At 37.3% G+C, this 23948-nt stretch overlaps 1 protein-coding gene across 2 annotated transcripts in view; it reads left to right on the plus strand.

Annotated features, from left to right (window-relative positions):
- Nucleotides 1-23948, plus strand: part of PCSK2 (proprotein convertase subtilisin/kexin type 2) — a gene marked incomplete at its 5' end in the record, with an annotated part of 255695 nt that overhangs the window by 38237 nt on the left and 193510 nt on the right. The window contains one exon of one of the 2 annotated variants that reach the window (XM_080812770.1): nt 491-595. The exons of the other annotated variant lie outside the window; for it this stretch is intronic. Within the exon in view, the coding sequence (XP_080668896.1) occupies nt 491-595 (105 nt within the window). The remainder of the gene's footprint in view (nt 1-490; nt 596-23948) is intronic. 2 annotated transcript variants of the gene reach the window in all.

Here is a 23948-nt window from a genome sequence, read left to right on the forward strand (position 1 = left end):
TAGATTTATATGGTTGCACTGTGCCCAATATGATGAAAGACATCGAGGAGTCACAGAGAAAGTCTAAGATACAAGACAGATAGTCCAGCTGTGAATACAGGAGTAGGTCACAACACAATTCTGGAGCAACCAGACATGGAGTGGAAACACTAGTTCAAGAGAAGAGAGTGGAGAACTTGGTGTGGGTGAAGATAAAGGGAAGGCTCCATGGAGGAAGAAATTTTTTTAGATGGGTGGAAATTAAAGAAATAGAAGAAAGACTAGAGGATATTTGGGGAGGAGAAGTGAATGGGCAGCATATAAGAAAAAGTAGAGAAAATGAAAGTACAGTGATAGGGAAATAGATGTCCAAGTCTAATAGGAACTTTCCAGGTTTCTCACATCCATCCCATCCCAGGGAGTCCTTGCATGCAAGCTCAGCTTTAGTTTCCCTATCCTGGGGCCACCCCCAGAAGCTAATTATGTCTTATGTCTGATTGACTCTCTACAGCTTCCCTTCACTGAAGGCCTGTACCACTTTTATCACAATGGCGTTGCAAAGGCCAAGAGAAGACGCAGCCTACATCACAAGCAGCAGCTGGAGAGAGACCCCAGGGTGAGTTTCTCTGGATACCTGCCTTTCATTTCTGCCACAACTGAGCCCACCAGCAAGATGTATACAGGGGTGGGCTAGGAATTTTGAAGTAAAGACAGTCAGTGTATGTGATAAGCAAAATGGATCCTTAGCAGAGTGACACTGGAGACTCTCCACTCCTCTACCTTGTGCATAATAAGTAAGTTTTTTATAGCTATGGGGCAGGGGAGGAATAAACAGAGATACCATCCCTTTACTCTCTATCTTCTCCTACATTATTGTGTTTGCACTTCTGGTTGCCTCAGAACCTGTTTTGGCAAATGATGGATGGGGAGAAGCCAAACTGTTCCATGATTCATTTTATGGAAGATTTCTACTGGTGAGTCCTATGCTCTGAGGAGGTTGCTGTGCCCCATTTTGGGCATGGAGAAAGGACTGGGCCAACAAGTGATTAGCTCACCATAGGCAGCAGGCTTCTCAAGATCCATGTGTATTTGCATCCACAAGACCACCTCAGCCCTTCTCTCCTATATTTTCTCACTCTCATCTAATTTATCTTCATGCCTCAATGGTGCTCATAGCCCCCATTTTTAACTTACAATCTTTTAGAATCCAGATCTTATTTCATACTCACCCTGGAAGCTTAAATTCTCTTCTCTTCAATCAAACTTATTACTTTACCCACAAAGCAGCTCCTTTTGCTATAGTAGGAATTCGGTCATCCCCGAATCCTCCTTCATCAAATCTCTTCTGCCATCCCCCTATACTTATAGACTCATTCAACCGAGTAAAATAATTTCTATTATGCAGTTCACTAAAAGGGAAATTAATAATCCAGGCAAATTAATAATCCAGGCAAAATAACTCTTCTCCAGAACTCTTGGGGGAAAGTGGATATAAAATGGGTCAGACATTTGAGTTAGGGATTTACACATGAGACTCTTTGAATTGATGGAATCTGGAAACTCATTCTTGTGAGCTTTTCATGTGAACATTTGACTGGGTTTAATTTGGGCTTTAATTAGGAATACAAATGAAACAGACTCTCCAGCAGACCACCAACTGACAGGCCACAGGCAATTTTCCTTTAACTCTTCAACCCAGGGGATACCCCACTCCCTGGAGTGGAAATTCTGCTCTGAGAAACCACTTTATCTACTTTCACAGTAAGATCCAAGCTGCCTGCTGTCAGCCCATGATAGGCATTCTTAAAGGTTCTATTGAAGAAGCTGGCACCATTATCTAAGGAAAAGCTCTCTTTTCTGTGTCATAACAGCCTTCACCCTGGCTGTATCAATTCAAGGTTTGGGGAATCCCTCGGGAAACCTATGGACAGAAATCCTCTATGTCTCACCTATGGATCCAGAGTAGATACCAGTAGACAAAGACCACTCTGGGGCACTGGGGCACTGGTTCTCCCTGCATTTCATTCCTGTGCTATGATCTTACTCTTTATTGCCAATTATTTTCCTTTTATTTATATATTTGCTTTAAAGTCCCATTGGATTCTCCTCTTCCATGATTAAAGATGTTGCTTCAAGATTATCCAGGGAGAGAAACAAGGCTTGGGAAAGAGACCTGAGGAACAGAGAAACCGAGAACCCATTGTTTGGGTCAGAGAGACTCCTTGAGCCCATTAGACTAAGATATTCTTATTCTTGCACTTACTTGAAATGCTTATTCTTGAAGTTTAGAATGATGTTTCCAAAAGAGAAGAAAATAAGATAGGTTAGGTAATAAAAAAAGTCATGCACTTGTGATTCTAATAATTTGTCTTTCTCCTCAAAATATTGTCTGTTTTAACTAAAAGGGGCATCCAGTCCCCCTTCACTGCCCCCTAGAAGGGTTCTGGTGGCCATCTGCCTCTACATGGTGATGGCAATCATCTGTCCTAATGATAATCTGTATAAGACAGTGGGGACACTAAAGATCATACATCTCTTGGACCTTTTCTCTGTCCTCTCATAAAGGATAAATGTCAAGGCTGTGGTCCATAATAAAGTCATTCTAGGAAAAGAAATAAAGCATGAATCTCATAATTCTTTGAAAAAAAACTGCTAGTGATGACCACCTCATTTTAAAATATTAGATTAACCCCTATACTGCATAATGTTCTTTTGATTATCTAATTTTGGCATCAGTTGATAGCAAAATATGGGGGTGACTATTCTTTTTTTTATTCCAGTATAATTAACATAGAGTGTTATGTTATTTTTCATGTGTACAGTATATTTATTCAAAAATTCTATACATTACTCAGTGCTCATCACATTAGGTGTACTTTTAATCCCCACCACCTATTTCAGCCCACCCCACCCACCTCCTCTCTGATAACATGTTCTTTATATTTAAGAGTCTGTTTTTTGTTTTCTCTCTTTTTCCTTTGTTCATGTTTTGTTTCTTAAATTCCACATATAAGTGAAATCATACAGTATTTGTCTTTCTTTGATTGGCTTATTTCACTTAACGTTACACTCAGATCCATCCATGTTGTTGCAAATGGCAGGATTTCCTTCTTTTTATGGCTAGGTAGTATTCCACTGAATATATATAACACATTTTGTATATCCATTCATCTATCAATGGACACTTGGGCTGCTTCCATAATGTGATTATTATAAATAATGCTACAATAAACATAGGGATGCATACATCTTTTCAAATTAGTGCTTTTATATTCTTTGAGTAAATACTCAGTAATGGAATTGCTAGATCATATATGGTAACTCTATTTTTAATTTTTTGAAGAACCTCCATACTGTTTTCCAAAGTGGCTGCACCAGTTTGCATTTCCACCAACATCGCACAAGGGTCCTTTTTTCTCCACAACCTCATGGGGGGGAATATTCTTAAACAAAAAGCATTGACTATGACTGGTGTAAGAGTAGCAATATAAGGTTTCTGCCATGTGGGTCTACAGATCTTAATTGAAAGGGCAAATATGTTGAGAGTTAGGATACCTCAGTCTTTGAGTTCCCAAGCACATTCACACAAGCTGCAAAAAGAAAAGTAAATGGAAGTATCAGAGGGCGGCCTAGGTAGCACAGTTGTTTTTGCAACCAACTCTTGATTTTGGCCCAGGTCCTGGTCTCAGGGTTGTGGTACTGAGCCCCACATGGGGCTCCATGCTGGCCATAGAGCTTGCTTAGGATTCTCTTTCTCCCTATGCCCCTCTCCCACCCCTCTCTCTCTTTCATTCCCTGTAATAATAATAATAATAATAATAATAATAATAATAATATAGGAAGGAAACAGAAAGGACAAGGTAGCCAGAAAGGGTTATTGACACAGGGTTTTATCTCTTTGGTAGATGTTGCAAACTACATTTTGTGAACCAACACGTTAAGAGTGAGTTGTTTTGTCATTCTCTGAAACATGTCATCTTCTAGACCTACCAACTTCATCATGCTTGCAGCCCCTGCTTCCTTCTCTGTTCTGTTTCCACATCACTTCCTGGCCTTTCTCACTCACTGTCCTGCAGCTTGGGAAGGAGGATGCAAATCCCAAGGAACCAGGCATGTAAGTGCAGGAGGGTTTGAGCAGCTAGACTGTCAGAGCTGAATCCACTCAGTAGCTTTTTAGCCATAGAAACTGCCAAGATTTGCTATCAACCCCAAGAAATAAGGGAAAAGGTAGAGGACGGAACTTGACTTTGGTTTTGCTCTAGCTTCAGAACAGAAATTTCAAGGATGGTTGGTCCTTATTCAGCAAGTAATTTTTATGTATAAAGAAAACAAAAGAAAAAGATCATAACTGATTTTTGTCCAGGCCAATAAAGTGCTGCTTCAATATGTTCATATTCACTCACTGATAGGCAGGACAATAACTAAGAAAATAGATTCTGATGCAGATCATTTCAAAGGTGTTCTCTTGCCTTCCCTTTTCTTTCTGTTAAATGAATTAGCAGAGTGACATTGTGTATCAAACTATGCTCAAATAACATAATTAATTAAAGAATAATAAAGAATTAAAATGCTGACTGGCATTGTTTAGATGCTAAAAAGCAAAAATTGTGTCTTGTTTTTTTCTGGATGTCTTTGTACAGTGCAGGTCTGAATCCACAGTAGATGCTCCATAAATAACTGTCAAATGAATGGATGATTAATAATTTTTCCTCAGGGTTTTAATCCATGAAATAGTATCATTCTTCTCATCTTATATTTTTATACCTGTTCTAAAATGTGCACCCTTTAGGAAACAGGACAGCCTTTTTTTTAGCTCCTCCTTTAGAAATATTCTTAATCGTGGATAAAGGAAACCAGTTGCCATTTTATTACTTCCAAGTCCTATCTTTGAGGACCCCGTGAAGAACCAGTTTTTAATTTCAAAAGTCCTGTACCCTGTGTTGCTGATCATAGTCATGGTCCTGGTACAACAAGCCAAGTGAGGACAATATGTTTGGAAAGTTTGGGTAGCTAAAATAATGTGAAGAGGGAATAAGTAAATCCAAAGCTAGGATGAAATAATAAAGCTAAAAGTGACTTCTCAGCATGAGGGTTAGAGCAAAATATCCCCTGCCCAGAACGTCTGTGGGATTTGTAATACAACAAATTGTGATTCAACAAATCTTTAAGCCAAACTTGATTGCAGTCCACAGTCTACATACCAAACTCCCACAGTCCCACAAGTACCTGAAAAGCTGCAGAGAATAGATTTATTTAAGATAATATTGGTTTCACAGTTACATTGAACCATGCTTGCATCAACATAGCACTGAAATGAGATACACTAAAAAGCATGAAGACTCCCGTCATTCAATGAGCAATACACATTAGTTGCACAGAAGCCAAATAATTTAACAACAAATAACCTGAACGTTAATTGTTGAGAGAAGTTATATTTGATTTGAGAATTATAAACACTCCTTTTTCAAAGCAATTTTATTAGACCACATAATTATCCCTTGAAATCATTTTTAAAAAATTTTTATTAACATATAAAATATCATACAGGTCTGTGAATCATCAGACTTACACATTTCACAGCACTCACTTTAGCACATACCCTCCCCAATGTCCATAACCCAACCACCCTATCCCTATTCCCCTCACCCTCCAGAAACCCTCAGTTTGTTTTGTGAGATTAAGAGTCTCATGGTTTGTCTCCCTCCTGATCCCATCTTTATTTCTCCCCTCCCTACCCCCCACATCTCCCCACCCTGCCTCTCAAATTCCTCATATCAGAGAGATTATATGATAATTATCTTTCTCTGATTGACTTATTTCGCTCAGCATAATCCCCTCTAGTTTCATCCATGTCTAGGCAAATGGCAAGATTTCATTTCTTTGGATGGCTGCATAGTATTCCATTATACACACACACACACACACACACACACACACACACACACATATATATACCACTTCTTCTTTATCCATTCACCTGTTGATGGACATATAGGTTCTTTCCATAGTTTGGCTATTGTGGACATTGCTGATACAAACATTCGGGTGCATGTGCCCCTTCAAATCACATTTGTATCTTTAGGGTAAATACCCAGTGGTGCAATTGCTGGGTCACAGGATAGCTCTATTTTCAACTTTGTGAGGAACCTCCATACTGTTTTCCAGAGTGGCTGCACCGGGTTGCATTCCCACCAAGAGTGTAGGAGGGTTCCCTTTTCTCTGCCTCCTCACCAACATCTGTCATTTCCTGACTTGTTAATTTTAGCCATTCTGACTGGTGTGGGGTGGTATCTCATTGCGGTTTTGGTTTGTATTTCCCTAATGCTGAGTGATGTTGAGCACTTTTTCCTATGTCTGTTGGCCATTTGGATGTCTTCTTTGCCGAAATGTCTGTTCATGTTATCTGCCTTGAAATCATTTTTAAATCATCTTCCAATTTGCAAGTCAGAAACTCCTATCAGTTTGCTGGAAACTTTCCTCAGTTTCCCATCTCAAAGAATGGATGATGTCTCCCTTGCATTCTTTATATGGAAGCTGAATCTTTCCAGCTTCTTCTTCAACCAAACATATCCACGTGTCTAATAATATAAATGACAGACACATGATCTAGTAGTGATCTACTTTTGTTCTAATGGGTCTTTTAGGAGCATATATGTGGAATTTTTAGGGTGCTTCAGATCTCTAACAAATGTTAGTTTCCATGGATAGGTGTACAGCACTTTCATAGAACCATACCACCAGAACAAATAATTTTTCCCATTCTTTAAAATTAACTGGGCAAGAGTGGTGTGATTTGTTGGTAAAAATCTGAATAGTGAGTGAACCAGACTTCCTTTGTTCATAGGATTTAATAATACAATAATTGATATTATTTTTAAAAATGGATTTATTATCATGCTTGAAACTCAGGTGGTTGACAGAAGCTGAGAATAGCTTGCAATTGCTCTGGGTCCTTTTCTGACATGATATGATAATGTTTTTAGATCTAACTCAGATGGAGTAATTTAGCTGTGATTGGTGAACACCTTATAGAGCTGTATATAGACTCAGATCAGAAAGATTAAGCATTGATAACCTAGAAAGCATGTTCTGAAGAAGCCCATGAAATGATCAGCACAATAACATAGCAATTTATTCACAATCTAAAGACATCTTTCTGAAAAGAATACTAGAACTTCAGCAGTTCAATGAAAGCAAAGAAATTCATTTATCTTTTCCTCCATAAGTAACACAAAATTTTGTCACAATTGCTAAGCTCTTAGCTTACAATCCTTTTCAAATATCTAGCATCAGTCATGTAACTTATTATGATAATGAGGTGCAACTTGTATGTATTGTATCATTGATTTATAGTTTTAGATAACTATTTGATTATTTAGATTAAAAATTGGGAAGAGAAGAAATAACACCATATCTTGGGAGGAAATCTGCTTTCAAATAGGAAAATCCCATAGAGAAGAAATGTCTCCTTACACTTTTGGGGGGTTTTGTTTGGTTTGGTTTGGCTTGGCTTGATTTTGATTTTGATCAAACCTTCAGGCAGTGGGTGACTAGTAGAATTTGGGGTGTCCTCACCATCACAGTAAATGCATGAGAGCCTCTCCACCTGGAGGCTGGGTAAAATAGAAATTAGATAGTTTTAGTGTCTTTTTAAAAGAATTTATACCCCAAAAGTAGGGGGGGTTGGTCTTTATATTTGTTACATCTCAAATGGTGAGGTTTGAGGTGAGATGTTTCTCTAAGAAATGTATAGGACTGGAGGACCTGGGTGGCTCAGTTGCTTGAGAATTTGACTCTTGATTTTGGTTCAGGTCATATCAGGGTCATGAGATCAAGCCCCAAGTCTGGCTCCTCACTCAGCCCAGAGTCTGCTTGCATGAGATCAAGCCCCAAGTCTGGCTCCTCACTCAGCCCAGAGTCTGCTTGAGATCCTTTCCCTTGCCCTCTGCCCCACTCCCATTCATGCTCTCTATCTCTCTCTAAAATAAATAAATAAAATCTTAAAAAAGAAGAAAAAGAAGAAGAAGAAAGAAAGAAAGAAATGTATAGGACTTCTCCAATCTATCTTCCAAAGGTCTCATTGAGGGGCGAGAAAAGGAAGCAGATAGATTTAATTATATTTTACTTACTAAAAAAAATCATTTTCTTATTTCATGGTAGCATGAGTTGGACCAACAGGTGTTATTCTTTCCTGAAATAGAGATAAAAATCACACATGAATTTGTGAAAGTAGATCAAGTCCCCAAAAATGAAGACCATCTTGTTAAATCTGGATTTAGGTCTCCTGATTGGACAAGGGGACAGCCTATTTGAAATTGGGATTCTCATAGGGAAAGGACTGTCCACAATCCATAATCGTGACAGCCCAGTGGTCCATGAATAAAGCTGTGCAAGTAGTCTTAACCATAGGTAGAGTCTGAACGTAGAACAAATTCTCTTTAACTTTTGAGGTTAGAAGTACAGATTAGCCAGAATTCCTAAGAGAGACTCCTTCCCCACCCTGGGCTAATAAGTGTTCATTTAGGTGTCTCTGACATACCCTAAACAGAAATAAAGTAAACTGAAGACATATAGAATGGAAATTAAGTGGTATTGAAACTACACTGTGAAGAAGAAGATATAGAATGAGAGACAGAAGCACGGGAAAATTTTAAAAAATAAAAATATTATGACTGGTGGAAAGTGAGTGAGACCCAGCCCCACACCCAATGCTGCATTCCCCATCCACCTTCTAACGGTGTCTCAATATCACCTGAACCATGCGACCCCTTCAGGACCCAGAGCTTTCCTATTATAAATTAGAAATAATAGGAAACAGCTCAATTTTCTATCATAAAAAAGGAAACCATATTTCCCACGCTAAAGGGGCAAATAACCAAAAGGAGTGCATAGCAAAGTTAAGCAGATATCATTTCTTCCTCTTTTCTTCTAGTTTTTCTTCCCTGCCTCTCTTCACCTTATTTCCTCTCCTCAAGAATCCATAAGCAGCAAACACACTCTTCCAGAATGTGCTGTGTGTCTCAGGCTCTAAGAGGAAAGTTGTTTTATAAAAAATGAGCTATAAATGCAAGTGAATACAGTGAAATCCATTTAGAAAGGGATCTTGTCTCAGACCTCTACATACCCAGCCAGCCAGCTTGTGACCTTCGGCAAGTTGGTGAAGGGAAAGCAAGGACACAGTCCTTCACTGATCATGCTCATGACATTTCTGCAGGAACCGGATCACTGAGTCAGGAAAGAAAGAGAGGAAGGCCCCGGGGTTTCCTCTCACTTTAATTTGGTAATAGTTGTAAGAACAGTAAATGTGTGTTAGATGCTGCTACTTTGAGTTCCAGCAAAAAGCAACCCCTGAGACAAGAACTCAGGAGAGGGTAATTTATTTGGGTGCCTGATCCTAGGAAGCACAAGGGAAAGAGTAAAATGAAAAAAGGAAGTGAGGAAAGCATACAGAGAGTGGATATTTTCACAGGTTTTCATCGTAGGCACCTGAGGCTCAGTCCCACTGGAGACTCTCTGAGGTGGTTGTGTAGAATGTGCTTCAGACTTGTCCTACAAAGAACGAAGTTGATTAATGGATGATTAACCTACTAGCTCTGTTTCTCATGTTTTAGATGACCCCAGATGCTAAATCTCTAACACTTTGGGCTGCCCTGTACAAGATGCTATAGATGTGATACATGTTCCAAGATGCTGGAAAAGGTCCCAGAGCAGAGAGACAGAGATGGAGATGCCTGACAGGAAAAGCTGTCAGTACTCACAAGTGAACTCAGTGGAAGGCTGAGAGAATACGGGGATGAAATCCACAGCTACAGTCACAAATCCTACAACCCAATGCTGTGCTGAGGACTTATCATGCATCATCTAGTTTAACTTCCAGCATCACCTGTAAATTACATACTGTCTGATTCTCAGTTTACAGGTGAGGAAATGAGAACTTACGGGAGGCTCTTCCCACAGTTTGTAAAGAATCTTCACCACTGCACAGTGCTGCTCTGTCACTGATTTGTGTTTCATAAATTAACTTTCCCTGCTCCTCTGTACAAAGAATGTAATGGGATCAGATTCCTGTAGGTGAGGATGACCTATGATGTACTGAGATGCAACACACTGATTTCTGACTTTCTTAAGAATTTTGCCAAGTTAATTTTGACCATGTGTAGCTTCCACTTCACCCACTTCAGAATCCTACTGTAGGATTCCTCTATGAATATAAACAAAGATGGTGTCTTAGCTTGGATTTCCTGGAAATGCTCTCTGAGATGGAGAGTTCCTTGTGTAAAAGATGCTTTTAAGAATGTTAGCTGGGCATATGATTGAAAATGGAGGACCTGGGTCCCTCCATCTTGAAACCAATGATGCACTCAAATCTTTCCTATGCTTCACACCTTCTGCCTCCTCTTTGGCTTCAGGGATCATGGGCCCACCCAGATAACCTGGCATAATCTCCCTCTCTTAAAGTCAGCACATTAGGGAATTTAATTTCATCTGCAAAGTCCCTTTTACCACAAGATGCAACATAACAATAAGAGTAACGTCGGGGCTGGAGACCATGGGGGTCAAAATTCTGCCTTGTGCTTTGACCTTTCTGGAAGAGTTAACATGCCTTCTAGGGTCAGCAGCTCCCTCTAGGAAACCCAGCATCCCCTCATTGCCCTCCTCCAGGCATTGCATTTAGCTTAGAGGGAAGCATGAATACATAGGCACACAACCTTGACCACACTTTGAGCCCAAACGATGAAGCCAAGAGACCCATGGGGAGCACATTCAGTCTTGCCTTCCCAGCTGGTGACCAAATCCATTTTCTAGACACCTAATTAAGATGTGGGCTCAGGTGTAAACCTTCCATGGGGCATACATTTTGAAAGTGGCTTGACAGTATCAGGGGAAGAAATGTGTTGGGGGAGAAAGCAGAAGTCTTCAGTAATGCTCCAACCTGTGGGAAAAGCTAATCTGTCCTAATCTGCTGGTTATATTATGCAGCAGGGACCGACTTTCAGTATCTCCTCTGGGCATTGCAGTTATGCCTGGCTTTCTGCCTCAAAGAGCTGCTGCTAGTGCTATAATTAAGTATTCGTGGGGAATAGGGGAGAATTATTTGCCATGGATTTAGAAAGGCACAAAGAAAGCTGCTAATGAGGAGGACTGTTTTTTCCTAGATGTTATGAGCATATTTTTAAATGATTACTACTGTTCACGCTGTCATGCTTACCAAAAGAGAAGGAGGAACACTCTGGGAGACACCATTCCAGTAAGCCCAGAGATCTCTGGGGAGTTTTAACTTTCTTTATGAGAATTTTAACAAGCCCCAGTGCAAAGAAAAGCAACACAAAGAGAAAAAAGTGGCTCTGTATCATCTTCATAACTCACAACAAGATGAAGGCTCAGATGGTGAGCTGGCAAGCTTTTAGGACATCAAGACAAAATCTTCGATATTTGTAGGGCAAATTTTCCTGACCCACCTTACCTGATTCTTTCCCTTAACTTCCCCAAGATGCAAAAGGAAATGTCTTTAAATACCTAAAATATTTCTTATTTTCTCTAAAAATGAGCATTTTCTGTACGCTTACTAAATTCACAATGCAATTCCATTATCTAGGTGCTTGCTAACAAACCACTTATTCATTCAATAAATATTTACTGACGTCAACTACATGCTGAGCACTCTTCCAGGTATTAGGACACAATAAGGAACAAAACAGACAAAGTTCTTCTCCCAAGAAACTTATATACTAGTGGGGATGAAAGAAGAGAGACAAAAGCCAGATTATAAAGCAATTACACAACTGTTGGTGAATGTGTTATGAAGATAAATAGACCAAAGTAGAAGGAAGAGACAGTGCCAGGGGAAGGAGTGTTTCTGTTTTATAAAAAGCCTCCAGTACTAGCTATTCTAGTAAGGTGATATTTACATATAGACTTGAAGAGGTTAAGGAAGGTGTTCGTGTGGCTATCTGGAGAAAGGGCATACCCAGCAGAGGGACTACTAAGGGTAAAGGCCAGGTGTCCAGGCACACTTGATGTGTTTTATTTATTTATTTATTTATTTCACTTGATGCGCTTTAAAAACAACAAGGATATCAGTAAGGCTAGGAAGAACTGAGCTGAGGAAAACAGAAAGAAATCAGGTCAGAGAAGAACAAGAGAGCTAGACCATGGAAGACATTCTAGGTCAGGTAAGGACTGTGTATTCACTCTGAATGAAATGGGATTTCTTTGACTCAGAGTGAATAATAGACTATGGGTGCGGGGGCGTGGGGGGCACAACTGGAAACCAGGGAGATCAGTGCTAGGCAACTGCAACATTCCAGAAGAGAAAGGCCAGTGGCTTAGGCCAGGGTAGAAGTTAGTGGAGGTAGTGAGAATCAAGTCAAATTTGGGGATATATTGTAAAGTTAGAGTCCTCAAATTTGCCCATTTTTTTAACCAATAGATCAGATAAGGAATGGGAAAGAAAGGTAGAAGGCAAGGTGGAGATGGTGACAGTGTGGAGTCAGTATTTATATTGGTGGACAAAATGCAGAGAGAAGCAGGTTGATGGGGAGTGAGTAGGGAATCAGGAATTTAGTTTGACGCATGTTAACTTTTGAAATTTGCATTGAATATCCAAGTGGAGAGGCAAAATAGGCAAATGATTTAAAGATTTAGGATATAGGTGCAATTGGCTGGCTCAGTATGTACAGCATGCAACTCTTGATCTCAGGGTCATGAGTTCAAGCCTCATGTTGCTCATGGAGCCTACTTTAAAAAACAAAACAAAACAGAAAGAAATAAAGAAAGGAAGAGACAGAGGAAGGAAGGGAGGAAGAAAGGAAGAAAGGGAGAAAGAAAAAGCTAGGACAGAAATGGGAATTGAGACATAAATTGGGAGTCACCCACATACTGATAGCACTCAATGCCATGAGATCAGTTGAGGTTATCTAAGAAATGGGTGTAAATAGGAAAGATAAGCTATATGGGACTGAGTCCTAGGGCTTTAACATTCAGAAGTCTAGAAGATAACTGAGGACCAGTAAACAACACAGAGAAGTGACAAATGAAGTAGAAAGAGGATCAGCGATCAAGCAAAGACTAACTGAGTCAATGTGTCTTACCTCATTCAAATTTTACCAGAGTAACTTGACTGTCCCTAGACTTATTTCTTAATAAAACCACCTAGAGTTAACAATAAGTTTCTTCAGTTTCTTTCTCTAATCTATTTTTTTCTCAAGAAGTATTGAAATTTATAGTACACACATGAGCTTGTGAAATAAAAATGGTAGTATGAGTTTTATTTCATGGACGCTGATGTGTCTGGGCTGGGTAGTATGCTTTAAAACAGGGAATTCCATTTGACTCAGAATGAATAAGAATCAAGCTTTTAAAACCTCAAGCACAAATAGGTAATATCTCAGAGCAAAGACCTGGTTCTGGGAGCTCCTGGGTAAAACAACAGGAAAACATTTTATTTGAAATGGAGAGTCAAAGTTGGGTACTTCTTTTCTGATTTTTGGAAGCTATGAAAACCATGAGAAACATCCCGTTTGACTGTAAACCCAAAGGAAGGAAACTTAATCTCCAATTAAGAAAAATAAAAATGCAAGCTATGTTGATTCAATTCTGATCACATTTGCATGGATTTCAGAAAGATAGAGTTCTTAAAATAATTTCCTGTTAAGATTCAAAATCTATCTAGAGAGTAATTGCTCACTCCTTAAACCACAGCTCCAGAATGAATTTTATTCAATGCTTAGCTGAAGGAGACTATTAGTGTTCCTTAATGAAGATATAAACAAGTGGCTAAAATAGGTATGTCTATCTAGCTACTGAATTTTCCTAAGATAATATTTTGTTAGACAGTTAGCTTTGGAGTTGGATATGTCTCAAAAAGGTTTTTAAAAACCCTCCACTCTTTTAAACTCTCTTTGGGTATTTTTCATTGCTTTAGCCATTTTTCCTTTATGATGCCCATTGACATGTTTGCAGTCACTTCTTCATCTATAACAGACTTCATGCTCTTAAATACAAGACAAGGAAATTTTAAAAATGAATGGAATTGAATTCCTACCATTTCCAATAGTTTCAAACCCTTATGGGTTGAGGAGAGGACATGAGTGAAGCCAGGTCTAGAAATGGGTAAACAGCAGTTATAGAAAGAGATTCATGTCTGAATAACAGCCTGGTTGCTGGAGTTTATCTAATAGGTTTCCCATTATCTGTACCAAAAATGTGTTTTCTATCTTCTCTGGAGCAAGTATGTCCCATTTAGCAATAAAGAACTTATTGCCCAATAGAAAACAGGTAAGACAAAACAATTTTCCATTTTCCATTCCCCTTGAAAAGGGAGAGCAGCTCACCCCATGTAAAGAATTGCTTAATGGATGTTAGTTTGTAAGGACACCTCAGAGAAATGGCAGAAGAAAGCCCTCCCAAAAGAGCAGAAGAAAAACAAAGTGATTCAAACCCATTGTGTGGAAAGAGACTTAAAAGATTGTCTACCAGGGAGAAAAGGAGCATGGGGAGAGGGCAATGTGAGGTCATTCTTGGGCTTGAATACTAGCTCTGACACCCAGTAGCCAAGTTAGCTTGAACAAATTATTTTATCTTTCCAGTCTTCAGTTTCCCTATCTGTACAGTGAGGAGCATAAACTAGTTGGTCTCCAAAATTCCCCTCCAAGTCTTGGTATCTGAAATTCCAGCGGGCTGGAAGTCCCTCCAAATGGTTAATGTCAAAGCCAGGACTAAATCCCAGATATTCCCACTAGGTTGTGCTCCTTCCTTTGCATATCTTTATTTTCATCTCAGAAATGGGACTTTTTTTTTCTTTAAAACAATACTCCAAAGTGTTTAGAACTACCATTTATGTTAGTATTTTCATCTTTTAGAAAAGAATTTCAAGTCCTGTGCTGTTCAAACCAGTCCATCAGAGTCCTAAAATTTCATTTGTTGCCTTAGGGTAAATGTTAAATATTGAGAAAGAGGTTATTCATCCACCTTCAAAGAGAATGTCTTCTCTATCATGTTTTATGACTTGGGATTTGGTTTAAGATTTCTTTTGGCAAGGTGGGTGTGGAAGAGTGGAGGTAATGTTGGGTCCATGGTCAAAGGAGCGAGACTGATACAAAGCGAAGGGCAAGCAAAGCTTTATTTCACGCCAAGCATCGAGAATCAAACTGACTGGTCAGGGCCGTCTCTTGCAAAGAGGCGACGACTCCCAGCCTCACAGACTAACTTTTATAGAGCAAAGGCCATGTGGTCGAGCCTGGCCACACACAGGTGACCAATTGAATTACAATTCACCCTATAGTAGCTATTTGAACTAGCCTATCACTCTGGTCAGAATTGGGGCCCAAAAGGCAGGGCCCACATTCTTGGGTGGTTAGGGAGGTGCTTTCCTGATTGGATGTCTCCACCTGGCTTGACTCATCCTTGTATTCTGGGCTCTGTTACCTCCTCCTGACCTGACACATCCTGGTATATGGTCTCTGTTATCAGGGGCTGGTCAGTCATATTTTACTGGTTTCCCAGACTTGTTCCTAAGTAAGTTCCTTGAGGGGAAGGGTCAATCTAAGTTTACTGCATAAACAACAAAATGGCTCACTCTGGCTAAGCAGGCCCTTATAGTAATTCGACTAAAAATTAAAAATTCAACTAAAAAATTTCAAACTAAAAAGTTTGAAAACCACTGATATCTAAATAAGTCCTATTCTTTAACCCAGTTAATTGGTGTGTCCAGCCAGGATCACAAAAGGAAGCCTAGAGAGGCCAGGCAAGTAAGCTACAAACTGAAGCAGTTTGGTTGTAAACAAAGCAGTAACTCAAATGAGAGTTCAAATAACAAATACCTTCTGCCTCTAGCTGGGGAACACAAGAAGTCATGGTGGGGTCTGGATAATCACAGAGTACCCACCCTGTCAAAAGGCAGAAGCTGATCCTTTTCTTCAATGGGTTGTTACCTCACAATAATGAAGGCCTATGGTTGACAGATTTCTAAATTTTTAAACAAAATCAGAAAATACCAACCTCTATGTAAAATTATTGTGCTTTTAAAAATATTAGTGAAAAATTTAAAAATTCTTAACACACTAGAAAGCTAAAGAAAATATGTCAACAGAACAAATTTGTCTAGGAAGACCATTTTGTAATCCCCACTGTATCACCTCCCAAGATGGGATGACCCAGCATCTGGCAAGACACCTCTATAACTAGCCCCTGACTGCACACCTTGCCTAGATAGTCTACATAAATGTTCTTTCTTAAGGCAGTCCCAAAGCAACCTCCTTAAAGCATTAGTCCACAATCCAGATTCTGCTTGCAAAGCCAAATGATTTCATCTTCCATGTAAGAATCCTTCAGACATTTAAAAATGGTGATCATGAAGCCTGGACCTTCTTTAGAGCAAGCATTTCTGATTCTTTCAGGTGTTTTCATTAAATTTCATGCTCCTTTCCTGTGCCTTCCTGATCATACCTCTTTGAACACCATCTGAGAACTAACACAATCCAGCTCCATTATAATGATGTGTGAATAGCACTGGACTTTCACTTTCTATATTTTGGAAGCTATTTTTCTATTAATACACCACAGGGTCACATTAGCTTTTTCAGAAGTCACAGCTCTTATTATTCACTAATACTGACCTTACAACTAGTAAAAATTTATAGTGTCTTCTCAAATATACACAAATCAATCCATCTTTGGAGGACTGGGGTATTGATCCTAAATCAAGGACCTAGGTTTATTTTTTTATTTTTTTCATTTTGTTAGAGTTCATCATTATGGCTTGTAAAGATTTTACTGGATCCTGATTCAGTCTCCTTTCAGCTTCTTGTCATCTATGATTTTGATCAACATCGATATCCTCAACCAGCTCTTAATAAAAATGTTGAATAGGACAAAAAATGGCAAAGCCCAGAATCCTTTGTCCAATATGATATAAATCTATTAATATAGACTCTGGGGAGTATCTTACACTGACCCCATATTGAAAGGAAATTATAAAGCACCCCAAATCCCAAAAATATCATTCAGGTTAAATGAAAAAGAGTCTCTCACAAGGGAGGCTATTTGAAGACTGTGTTTATATGGCTTGACTGCATCACTCTGAAATCTAGTTGATTGGTTTGTGTACACTGCTCTCTCAGCAATCAGTTTGTTTTCCTTGGAGCAATCTAATCCAGCTATTCACATGACCAAAATCACCAGACCAACCAGTTTTCAATCTGGCCTTTTGAGGTAATTTCAATTCACTTGATAATTTGTCCACACATCTGCAACTGGTTGATGTTTAATTGTGAAAAATTTTAATCAAAGAACCCAAATCAATGAGTAATCATCAATGCTAATCATGAGAGTACCAGGTGGCACTCAAGTGTGGACCAAATCAAATTCTTCTAAAACTTAATAAAGTGATTCCTTTTAAATAAGTCAAGCCATCTCAGAAATAGACTAATTCAGCTAAGGATCATATTCTCCCAGGCTAAAATATATCATTTGACTTATATAGGAGCACTCAAAAAAATTCCCTACCGTTTAATCATGTGGCCTGGACAAGGCACTTAACCTTCATTCAGTACCTCTATTTTACCATCTCTATCATTAAATAACAATAAAAATCTAAATGTCTGGAAATAAATTGCCTTAACTTGTAATCTTTATCATGGATTCACAATGAAAGCACAAATGCCTGCAAATAAATGCCTAAGACTTCAAAGCTAAAAGAGTGACTTTATCTTTGAAAGAACAGCAATTTTTAAGTATATATATTACATCAGCTATGTATATACAAAATGAATCTATATCAAAATTTATTTTGTATCTGTATATATTTAAAAATATAAAGTTTGAAAGGATATAAACTAAAAAAAAATGAAAGTACATACTAGTTTCACAAATACCTTATAACTTTGGCATGAGCAGAAAAGGTGATGCTAATACCTATTCCTTGTGCATTTTCTCCTTCTTAATTCTATATTTATTGTCCTTGCCTGCCTCTACTCCATGAAAAACTGTAGCAAGTTTAAAAATTTAGTGAATTGAAACAGCGTTCCTCAAACTATATTATATTGAGTTCCTGGCATTTCCTACCAGAATGTTGTGAATAATAAAAATATTAGTTAAGATACACTAATTTAAAAAAAAATACACTAGTTTATGTTGCAGTAACAAAACATACCTACCCTCAATTTCCAGTGATCTAATATACAAGTGTTTACTGTTTACTCATGCTACATGTCTAGACTGGGTCAGTGAAAGCTCTAATTAACATGATCTTTCAGTAACCGATACTGTTAAAGGTTCCACCCTTTTGAGATGCTAACAGTAGAAGGAAGGAAATAATAAATATTAGAGCAGAAACAAATGATATAGAAACTAGAAAAACAACAAGAAAGATCAATGAAACCAGGAGCTGATTCTTTGAATTATGAAAGAATATTATGAAAAAACATATGCCAACAAATTGTACAACCTAGACAAAATGGATGAATTCCTAGAAACATAAAAACCCCCCAAAACTGAATCAGCAAGAAATAAGACATTTAAACAGACTGATTATCAGCAATGATATTGAACCAGTAGTCAAAAACTCCTCACAAACAAAAGTCCAGGACCAGAGGGTTTCACAGGTAAATTTTACCAAATATTTAAAGAAAAGTTAATACTTATTTTTCTCAAACAATTCAAAAAAAATAGAAGAGGAAGGAAAGCTTTGAGGCCAGCATTGCCCTGATACCAAAACCAGATAAAGACACTACCAAAAAAAAAAAAAAAAAAAGAAGAAGAAGAAGAAGAAAGAAAAAAGAAAACTAACAGGCCACTATCCTGATGATCATAGACGCAAAAATCGTCAACAAAATATTAGCAAACTGAATCCTAACAAACATTTAAAAAAATCATTCACCATGATCAAGAAGGACGTATTCCTGAGATACAAGTGTGATTCAAAATTCAAGGATCAATTAACATGGTACATCACATCAACAAGAGAAAGAATGAAAATCATATGAGCATTTCAATACATGCATAAAAATAATTTGACAAAGTACAACATCCACTTATGATTTAAAAAAAAAAAGCTTCAACAAAGTAAGATTAGAGGGAACATATCTCAACGTAATAAAGGCCATTCATGAAGAACTCATAGCAAACATCATACACAATGGTGAAAAACTGAGAGCCTTTCCCTTAAGGTCAAGAACAAGACAAGGATGTCAACTCTCACCACTTTTATTCAGTATAGAAGAGTATAGAATATATTAGTCCTAGCCATAGCAATCAGACAAGAAAAAGAAGTAATGAGTATCCAAATTGTTAAAGAAGAAGTAAAATTTTCACTATTTGCAGACAATATTATATAGAAAACCCTAAAGACTCCACGAAAAAACTACTAGAACTGATAAATGAATTCAGGAGAGTTGCAAAATATAAAATTAATATACAGAAGTCTATTGCATTTCCACACACTAATAGTAAAGTAGCAGAAGGAGAAATTAAGAAAACATTTTCATTTATAATTGTACCAGACACAATAAAATACCTAGGAATAAACTTAACCAAGGAGGTGAAAGACCTGTACTCTGAAGACTATAAAACTTTGATGAAAGAAACTGAAGACAACACAAATGGAAAGATAGTCCATGCTCATGCATTGAAAGAACAAATATTGTTAAAATGTCCATACTACCCAAAGCAATCTACAGATTTAATGCAATCCCTATCAAAATATCAATAGAATTTTTCACAGAATTAGAACAAATAATCCTAAAATTTGCATGGGCCCAGAAAAGACCCCAAATAGCCAAAACAATCCTGAAAAGGAAAAACAAAAGTGGAGGCAAACTATGATCCTAGATTTCAAGATATATTACAAAGCTATGGTGATCAAAACAGTGTGGTACTGGCACAAAAATAGAGCTAGGTCAACAGAACAGATAGAGAGTCCAGAAGTAAACCCATGATTATATAGTCAATTAATCTTCAACAAAAGAGGCAAGAATATGTGATGGGAAAAAGAGAGAATCTTTAACAAATTGTCCTGGGAAAACTAGATAGTTGCATGCAAAAGAATGAAACTGGATCACTTTCCTATACCACACACAAAAATAAAAATGGATTAAAGGCCTAAATATGAGAACTGAAACCATGAAAATCCCAGAAGAGAGCACAGACAGTAATGTCTCTGACACTGGCTATAGAAATATTTTTCTAGATGTGTCTCCTAAGGCAAGGGAAATAAAAGCAAAAATAGACTATTGGGACTACAGCAAAATGAAAACCTCCTGCATAGCAAAGGAAACAATTAAAAAAACAAAAAACCATCTACTAAAGGGGAGAGGACTTGCCAATGACATATCCAATAAAGGGTTAGTATCCAAAATATATGAAGACCTTACACAGCACAACACCCAAAAAACAAATAATTCAATTTAAAAATGCACAGAAGACATGAACAGACATTTCTCCAAAGCAGACGTACAGATAGCCAACAGACACATCAAAAGATGCTCAACATCACTCATCCTCAGGGAAATGCAAATCCAAACCCCAATGAGATGTCACCTGACACCTGTCAGAATGGCTAAAATTAGAAAAAAAAAAATAAGTGTTGGCAAGGATATGGAGAAAAAGGAACCCTCATGCACAGTTGGTAGGAATGCAAACTGGTGCAGTCACTGTGGGAAAAAAAAAACTATGAAGTTTCCTCAAATAATTAAAAACAGAATTTCCATATGATCAAGGAATTCCACTACTGGTTATTTACCTGAAATCACTAATTCAAAAAGATATATGCACCCTGATGTTTATTGCAATATTATTTATAATAACAAAATTATGGAAGTGTGTATATATATGTATATTTATACATATATATGTATATATGCATTGCATTTTCCAGCTTCATATGTTTAATAAATAGATACATATACAGTGGAATTTAAAAAATGAAATCTTGCCATTTGCAACACCATGGATGGATATAGAGAAAGTATAATATTAAGTGAAATAAGCCAGCTAGAGAAAGACAAAAACCATACAGTTTCACTCATATGTGAAATTTAAGAAACAAAACAAATGAACAAATCAAAAAAGAGGTTAATCAAGAAACACATTCTTAACTATAGAGAACAAACTGATGGGTTACCAGAGAGGAGGTGGGTGTGGAGATGAGTGGAACAGGTGAAGGGATTTGAAAGTATACTTATCATGATGAGTATTGAGCAACACATAGAATTGCTTAATCACTACATTGTACATGTGAATCTAATGTAACAGTACACGTTAACTATACCAGAATTAAAATTTGAAAATTTTAAATGAAAAAATATAAAATAAAGTGAGATACATAATATCTACATACATACATATGTAGAAGAGGTGGGCTTCTCAAAAGTGTGAAATTTGACATAAGACAAACAAAAATGCCCTTTTCAGGGCAGTGACATCAATGGGTGCCACTTGAGGAGCCATGTAAGGAGCTACATGTGTGGTGGAAAAAGAGTCAAAGAATCACAAGTTGTGAGTTCTAATCACAACTCTATCACTTATTGCCTGTATAGGTCCCAGAAAACCACATCACTTTTTTCTGGTCTTTAACGCCTTCATCTGTGAAATGATGAAAGACATAAACCCTCCTCATTTTGTAGAGTCACTATGGCAATCAAATAAGATGAAAGAAGGGAAGGTTCTCTGAATACAGTGAAGTGTTATTATTGTTCATAAAGATTCAGGACAGCATTCTAAGTTTTGTGCTGAAAAATCTAAGAATAACCTGACTAAAAATGTGTAGGAAGTGAATTGAAATGAACCTCAAGTAAAATTATTTCTTAAATTTCAAACTAGTGTCTTATCAAATAGCAAATTACATCAGAGTTAAAAATTTTGGGGGGGAGAAAAAAACAACTTGTTCTCTACTGGGATACTTGGTCTGCAAAAAGAGGGTGAATCCCGATCTCTTGCCCCTCTCTGAATTCCTATAACCTCCTAATATGTCTGGAGTATAGACTTGTGATCAAGTTTATTGCTTTGGATAGGGTGAGATTTTAATTTAAGGTCCACTACTGCACTTTTCAACTGCATATGTTTATAAAAGTTATTTAGCTTCTCATGACCTCATCTATAAAATGTGGTTGATAATAATAGCATCTATCTCAGGATTGAAGTAAGCATTAAATGAGTTGATGCTAAGATAAGTGAGTGATCAAAAGATGAAAGCCATGATTAGTAATATTTTATTCTCTAGCATGTAATTACATAGTGACTGATACTGTTTTTCTGAAATTTACCCCTTAGCACTTTTATTCACTGCTGCGTTTTAACAATTGTATACATATGTCATAAACACATCACATTTAGTTATGAGTAAGTGATTTTATTTTCACTATAATTTTGCCAAAATAATAACAGTTTTAAACATTAAATGCAGAACTTAACTAAAGACAGCACCCACCTCTCCCAAGTCTCAGTCCATCAGAGAGATATTATCCTTTAATTCTTTAACTGTTTGTTGTATTAACTCCCCATTGTAAAATAATATGTATATAGTGAAATGTATTGATTTTTTTTTCATTTCAAATGTAGTCTATAGATGAGAATTTTCTCAATCACAGCACAACACACACACATACATACAAACACAATGTTTATATTTCTTCCAGGTTCTGAATATAGTTATATCACACTATGGGATTAAATTAATATTCATTATTTATATTACTATGAGTAGTTAAGTATTATTCACAGTTAAGGCACTTATTACACAAAGAACATCTCCTTTCTCAAGCAGCTTTTTTTTCCTCCTGGAGTTAGTGATCGCCCTGTTTTTCATTTGCTTAAGTTTCCTATGCCTCTATGTCAAATTGTCTCTCTAAACAAGTAGTTTTCTATCTCCTCTCAGTATAGTCAAACAGGCCTGATAAATGATCAGTTCCTTATTTAATTGGGTCATCCATCCTGGAACCACCATCTCTTCACTTCACTTGTAATGGTTGCTTTCTGGACCAGCTCACATCTCTTACCATAGGACTTCCCTCACCATCATTCTGGGAATTCTCTTTCAGCTGTCCAATATTGGATCCCTCTTTCCTGGATCTCATAACTTTCTTTTATTCAGTTTACTCTCTTATTCTGATGAAAGACGTCTATCATGAGACATGTTGTTTCAGAACTTGCATTCTGCATTCAGCTTAATTAATGGTTTATCTGGTTACAAATTATTATGTTGGAAATAAACATCTCTCCAAATTTTGGAAGCGTTGCTGTATTATCTTTGCTTATTCATGTGCCACTGAGAAGTCTGATGATCATTCTGATTCCTGTTTTTGTATTTCTTCCTCCCCATCTCTTTCTCTTTCTCTGTCTCTCTTTTTCCTTCCCTCTCTCTCTCACACACAAATGCACACACACACGTATGCACATACACAATCTCAATGATTTTCTTCTCATCCTTACATTCTAAAATTTCACAGTTATATTCCTTGGAAGAGACTTTTTCCACTTACTGTGGTTAACATTTAATGAGCCCCTTTAATCTGGAGACATGTGCCTTTCACTTCTGTGACATTTTCTTATATTGTTATTTTGATAACTTATTTCTCTGTTCTCTTAATTAATTGTAGATTATAGGACTAATCTTACAGTTTTCTTATTTTTCCCTTTTTGCTTCCCAAATTCTTTATTTTTTTTCTACATTTTTGGGAGATTTTCTAATACACACATGCATATATATGTAGATACATATTTGGGTATGTATGTATATGTCATATGTGTGTGTACATATAATTTTTTAATGCACAATCTCTTTCTTGATCTTTTTCTATGGCATCATGCTCTTGTTTCATTGATGCAGTTTCTATTCTCTCCAGGGTGTTTCTTCCAGTTCTTTTAAAGTTTCGTTCTACTCCCTACATTGTCTGTTTCCTTTAAGTTCACTATTTCGTGTGTTTTGTTATGGTTTATTTACTTAAGCTTTTATTTCAGAATATTTTCTGAAATGT

This window comes from Martes martes, assembly GCF_963455335.1.
Source record: "Martes martes genome assembly, chromosome: 9".
In the NCBI taxonomy this organism is placed as follows: Eukaryota; Metazoa; Chordata; class Mammalia; order Carnivora; family Mustelidae; genus Martes; species Martes martes.